This window comes from Amblyomma maculatum, chromosome 3 (assembly GCF_055883805.1).
Source record: "Amblyomma maculatum isolate TAMU_Amacu chromosome 3, ASM5588380v1, whole genome shotgun sequence".
NCBI lineage: Eukaryota > Metazoa > Arthropoda > Arachnida > Ixodida > Ixodidae > Amblyomma > Amblyomma maculatum.
In genome coordinates, this window is record NC_139346.1 from 220,692,566 (window position 1) to 220,699,374 (window position 6,809).

Genomic DNA, 6,809 nt, shown 5'->3' on the forward strand with positions numbered 1-6,809 from the left:
CGAAATCCGAACATGGTGTTCGCGAAAGTGTGCCTGTGTTCAAAATACTCTGATAGCCGATCGCGCACCATAGTCTCCATTAGTTTGCCCACACATGAGGTGAGAGAGATGGGGCGGAGGTTATCCGTGTCTATTGGTTTGCTAGCTTTCGGGATGAAAGTCACAAGTGCCGTTTTCCAATCGATGGGTAACGGGGTTTCCCCTGTCCAGATTGCGTTAATGTATTCGAGTAGGCACTGGTACGTCGAGTCAGGCAGGTTCGCCAAAAGCTTGACGGTGACCTTGTCCCGACCAGGCGCGGTGCCTCTCTTCATTTTGACTAGACTGGTCCGAAGATCGTGAAGCTGGAAAGGTTTGTCCAGCTCCGAGTTCTCCTTGCCTGCGTAGGAGTAGACCGATCTTCGGGGGTCTTGAGCTGTGCACAAGTAGCGGTCCCGGAGCGATTGTGCCAGCTGCATAGTGTTGCCTTTAAAGGAGTGGATTGCTCGGTGTAAATGTTTTTGGGTTTCGGTGCGGGTCTGCGTAGGATTGATGAGAGCTCGGAAGAGCCTCCATGTATTACGGCTAGACATTTGTCGGGCCGCTTTATTGCAACGATCCACCCAGTTCGAGTCAGCGAGCTGGGCCGCGTACTCGGCGGCTCGGTGGGTGATATCGGCAATACGTTCTTTAGTATGCGGTTCTATTTTTGGCGACGCCAGCGGCGCGTAAGGCTGCGGCGAGCTTCCCAGAGGTGAATGAGGTGATTATCCACGTCCGTTATTACCTCTTTGAGCTGGATGTGCGTTTCATGTGTGCGAAGGTGTGACATCAGTGACCGGGACCAGTTGGTGTACCCTTGCTCTGCTATGGCAGTGTTGGTAGTGGCGGGAAAATTTTGTCGGAAGGTAGTCCAATAAGGGATGTTGGGACACTTGTGCGCGAGCGACGCGAACTTGCTCGCCTTTTTTGTATTTTGTAAATGATGTACAAAGCTTCTCCTGTCCTTTCTTGCTATCGTCTTGCTATGTACGTCGTCTCGCTATCCTCTCCATTCTCTTTTCTTCCCCGCAGTGCATAGCTCGGGTGCTTCAGATTTTATATAGCAGTTCCGGCAACACGTTTTTCCTTCTTTTTTCATTATTCAGTAAACCATTGCCACCCCATATTGCCACCACGCTCATTTAAAATGCATGTGCCAACATCAAATTTTTCTCGCGCATTTTTCTTGCAGGGACTATGCTAGACAACCACTCACTTCAAAACGACGGCAGCGAGTGCGCGATGAAAAAGTCGAGTTTTTTCGAGCGTCGGTAAATTTTAAATTCAGTTCTCTCAGTCATAAATAGTAGTTGTGCTGCCAGACAAATGCAAACGAGCCTGAAAGGAGCAAATAATCATTTTATTTCCAGAAGCTAATAGCTGTACTCATTAACGACACTCGTGGCCGTGATCTCTATCCCCGCAACCAGTAAATTAATTTGTTTGCATATTCCTTCGCAGACCAAGACAGTGAGACTGCGGTTCTTGAGGCAACAACCAAGCTCTTTGGAATTACCATACCAGTCCCTGGCATTGAGCCCAACATGTGCAAGGAGGTTGTCAAGTGTCCTATAAAAAAGGGGCAGACCTACAGGGGTACTCTCGTCACGCCCATCCCATCAATAGCGCCAGCGGTACGTCCGTGTTTTGATTCTCGAAAGATCCTTCGGTGGAGTCCTGTTCAGGTGCAAGAAACCTTTCGCGCCAACACTTACTAAGCAATCATCAGCGTGATCCTTGATATGACATTATTACGAATACTTCAGTACACATTCCGCGCACTACGCATGTATAAACCTTCAATCGTGTAACGCCCTGCAGATTATGTCTACAAGCGTAGATTGCACACAGCTGTTGTTTTCAGGATCAGTTATTGTAACTCGACACGGAAATTCCCACTAGTATGATTTTTTTTTTATTACACTTGCCTTTAAATTTCTTGCGACCTGGCAGTTGGTACTCGTGAAGCTTTCTCCATTGGAAGGGCATCGACGTCTCCCCAGATTGAAAACAGGATTACTCGGCTCTTCATAACTCATGCATGTAGACTGACTGGCATCACAATGCTATGTTCTCGCATATATTCCGCCGCGCAAAAAAGGAACGTTGGGAGGCCGGTTGCTCTCGAAGAAGAAAATGAGAACAGGCTGCGAAGACGAGACTCATCTAGATGTAGAAAAAATAGCCGTGTTTGATCTAAGGCTAGTAGCCCAACGAGCCTGCTCCAAGAGAAAATAAAAATTCCCGAAGATCAGTAAGCAGCCTCAAGGAAAGCCGTTGCGTAGCGATGGAGAAACTTTTTTTGAAACGTGTTCATTTTCTCTACAACTTTTTCGTGTCAAACCTCAAATTTCCTGAAGCAGGCATTTTACATTTTTATGCATACAAAGGTGACTGCTCCTAAGCCAGCCGTGGAAAGTATCTTGCTTAGAACGGGTGGCCATTCACGTTGAATGTGTTTTGACTTATTGGAACATCTTCAAATCAAACCGAATGAGCTTTTTTTGTCTATGTGATAATATTTCTTTTTTTAGTGTTACTATCTGACGCAAAGTTCAAGACATTTTTTAATCGCATTTAACTTGCCTTCCTCTTCTTCTTTATCTTCATTCCTTTGTTTCGCTTCAAAAAGATCCGTTAGTGCATTACAAAAAGACCGTCACCCTAAAATTTACCTGCGCTTATTTTCAATACAATTGTGCCTCCACTGTTTCGGATTGGTATTTTTGCGTATGCTAGCCTTTCCTGCTTATGCACGCAAAAGTCGCCTGGGCAGTTAAATCACCTTACAGGGTTTCTTTCTCCGACATATTGATTCTTTTCGTGATTAGTCAGCCTCAACTTCTATACCGGCTCGAAAAAAAATGAGATTTCGTGCTGTCTACAGCAGCCCTGACGTCACAGACGGTAACTGCTAGTGACAAAATAGGCAATATAATGAGTCTAAAGACAACAGTTAAAAATTGGACCCAACCGCCTCGGTGACTAAGTGGCTTTGGCATTCGGCTGCTGATCCAAAGGTCGCGGGTTCGAACCCGGCCGCGGAGGCCGTATTTCGGTGGGGCGAAATAAAAACATGCGCTGTAGGATGCCAGCGCACGCTAAAGAACCACAAGTGATCTGAATTAATCCCAAGCATGTAAAGTTATGGGCGTTTAAGTAAGCAATATGCACTTAAAGAAAATTGGATTTTTCATGGCTGTTCTGCTGTTTTGTCCTTAAAAGTTTACAGGGAAATATCGGAATTCCCTGAATACAGCTGCCGAGACAACAGTTGTGGGTATTAACATATTTAGAGCTCTTTTTTGTTATCTGCCCCGCCGAGGTGACTCAGTGGACAGATAGCTCGTCTGCTGAACATATGGATGCAAGATCGAATACTCGCTTTTCGATGGAGCCGAAAAGCAATGTACTGTGCGATCTCAGTTAAAGAACCAGAGGTGGTCGAAAATAATATGAGCCCTCCACTACGGCTACCCTCATAGCCTGAGTCACTTCGGGATACAATGCCCCACAAATCAAACGTCTTTTTCTCTAATGGTTTCTTGCTGCATTGCGAAAGACGTTGGGCTATGCTAAAGGTAGTGTAGTCCGATCATTTTTGTAGAACAGCCAGCGCCCGAGTTGGTAACAAGATACCAAAGGTTTCAATCTGAGATCCGCCATTCTAAACAGTTTGGGTCATTGCTTTGGAGGCGCTTTTTTAACTGCGAAAATAAACACACGCGGGCAGATGTGATAACCATGATAAGTTTTTATTAAGACTAGCCATAGTAAACAAGCATGTATTTTACGCGAGTATAAGATACAACTAATCGTTATTAAAGCGATGCGCGGATCACTAATTCTTGTTGTGGCCTTCATTGCTTTTTCCAGGGCGAGACATCGCTCACACTGAAGGTAAAGGGAGACACCGGCGTCCCCGCCATCTGCGCCAAGTCAAAGTTGATCGTCAAATAAATGCTCTTTCTGTCTGCACCTCTACTACGCCATGAAAAAAATTAATGAAGAGAAAATCTGCACTGATGGCAAGCGTCAGTGCAAAGGCGGCCGTTCACTTTCTGCTATTTCCCAATTGTTCGTTTAAGCATGCCCTTATATGCAAAAGAGAATAACAACACTCTTATAAGATGAAAAAAAAAAAAAAATTATAAACAGTGTAAAGAAAAAAAAGAGCCCAATACGGATTTATCACCTCCAGTCAACGAACCATGCCAGATGCAAAAAGGAAGTAAATCACTGAAATAAATCCGATCACAGCCTAGCGTACAAAAAATTGAGTTCGCTCGTAAAGAGCTGGCAACCGAACGTAAGCATATACACGTGTATGTATATATGTGTGTGTGTATATATTTATATATATATATATATATATATATATATATATATATATATATATATATATATATATATATATATATATAAGAAGCAAACAGTCGGCGAGGCCAAGGAAAGCGTTGGGGATGGTACTTTATGTATTTTTTTATGTTTACTTGGATAATCACAGAAATTAGTAATGTAATCTGTATAGGGGAAAGATAATTAAACACAAAGTAGAAGAAAAAACAACGTGCCGATGGTGGGAACCGAACCCACGACCTCCGAATATCGCGTCCGGTGCTCTTCCAACTGAGCTACATCGGCCGCTGTCCCCCCTGCTACTTGCTTGGGTATTTATGTTGTCTGTATACGAACCTTGAGTGTTCACCAGCGCCACCCTCAACCATAGCGGCGGACGTGGGACGTCCTTTGTTACCGCCAGCGTCACGTAGAACGTGATCAAGAGCGAGGGCGAAAGCTGTGCTAGAACCCTCTTACGATACCTATGGCTTCAAGACTGCCAGACCCGAGACCCCCGTAAGCTACAAGCAGATCAATTGAGGGGAAATGAAGGTGCTCGTATAATACATGAAGGAAAGAAGCCAACAGTCGGCGGTGTTTCACAGGCGGTGTTTTCCGTCGCTGGCAATCATGGCATGTCCTCACGTAATGTCGTACTGCGGCCGCAAGGTTTGGCCAGTATAATAACTCTGTTTAATTCGGGCCAGAGTTTGAGCATACCCCAGGTGACCCGCGGTGGGCTCGTCATGACATGCCTGCAAGATTTCTTCACGAAGAGGCTCTGGTACGATGAGGAGATAATCACTTCCCGTCGGAGCGAAGTTGATCTTGTATAAAACATTGTTTCGCATGCAAAACGATGAATGCGTTCTGGCGAAGAGACGGGGGACTTCTGTAGAGCGCGCTTCCAGAAAATTGATATGTGGTGCGAGAGCCGGGTCGTCACGTTGCTGCTGCGAAACAGTGAGCGCGTCGATGGCTGCGATAAGGGGGAAGTCTGGTTCTTCGTCTTCCCGCGCAGCCTCGACAGGTGAACGGGACAAGCAGTCGGCGTCGTTGTGCTGACGTCCAGACTTATACACGATGGTCATGTCGAACTCCTGTAGCCGTAAACTCCATCGTGCAAGGCGTCCGGAGGGGTCTCGCAAGTTCGTTAACCAGCACAAAGAGTGATGGTCGCTCACAACCCGAAAGTGCCGGCCATAAAGATAGGGTCGAAATTTCATCACCGCCCATACAACATCCAGACATTCTTTTTCGGTGGTGGAATAGTTCGATTCGGCACGGGACAAAGTCCGGCTGGCGTATGCGATACCTCGCTCGGCACCGTCTTGCCACTGGACGAGTACAGCGCCTAGACCCACGTTGCTGGCATCTGTGTGGACCAGAGTCTCGGCATTCGCATCGAAATGGGCAAGCACAGGTGTTGTCTGCAAGCGGGGTCGTAACTCGTCGAATGCCTTTTGCTCTTCGTCCGTCCAGGTGAAGGTGACATCATCCCGGGTGAGACGTGTCAACGGAGCGGCAATGCGCGAAAAGTTTTCAATAAACCTGCGGTAATAGGCGCAGAGGCCCAAGAAACGGCGAACTGTCTTCTTGTCACACGGAGTAGGGAATTTGGTGACGGCTGTTGTTTTAGCGGGATCGGGACGAACTCCTCGATGGCTGACGACGTGGCCCAAGAACAGGAGCTCTTCATAGCCAAAGTGACACTTTTGTGGTTTTAACGTGAGGCCGGCAGATCTGATAGCCCGTAGCACAGCGGAGATACGTTGGAGGTGTTCCTCAAACGTTGGTGAAAACACAACAACGTCGTCCAGGTGTTAGTGTTAGGCAAGGAGACACGATCTCCCCAGTACTATTCACAGCTTTCTTAGAAGTATTCAGACACTTGGAATGGGAGCAGTTAGGGATACGGGTAGATGGAGACCTCAGTAATCTACGATTTGCTGATGGCATTGGCCTGCTGAGTAACTCTGGGGAGAGAGAGATATATTTTAATGCCAACAGGAGATGTCTGCCTGGTGGTGAGCCTAGCATGCTAGTCCTGATGAGGGTTGCGGTATGAGGGTGACAAAGTGTGGGAAAAAAGAATGAAAAAAAAAAAAAATTGGTGTCGCACACTTTCACGCACACATAATCACACACAGATGAATTTAAAAAGGTCTCGATCAACCCTGTGTCCTTGAGAAAAGTTAATAAGGTCTTTGTAGCTCGTGGAGCCGACGACCTATTGCACCAAGGACCCAGGACATGTTCAAGGCGCAAGAATGTGTCTTTAGCTAAGCCTAAATTATTACGCAGTGTCCTGCAATGTGCAGTAAACCTTTAACAGGAGGGTTCCAAATCTTCACAAACATCACATGTAGAGCACAGAGGGCTGCTGGCTATACTTATTTTATAAAAGGAGTAGTTTGTGTATGACACATTCAAGCGGATTCGGTGTA

The 6,809-nt window shown here is 46.2% G+C and overlaps 1 protein-coding gene across 1 annotated transcript in view; it reads left to right on the forward strand.

Moving 5' to 3' along the window:
• Positions 1-4,006, forward strand: part of LOC146197754 (mite group 2 allergen-like Ixo r 2) — a 62,270-nt gene extending 58,264 nt beyond the window's left edge. The window contains exons 3-4 of the mRNA XM_084599662.1: positions 1,483-1,655; positions 3,898-4,006. Of these exons, the coding sequence (XP_084455788.1) occupies positions 1,483-1,655; positions 3,898-3,981 (257 nt within the window). The 3' untranslated portion in view covers positions 3,982-4,006. The remainder of the gene's footprint in view (positions 1-1,482; positions 1,656-3,897) is intronic.
• The last annotated feature ends 2,803 nt before the right edge of the window (positions 4,007-6,809 follow it).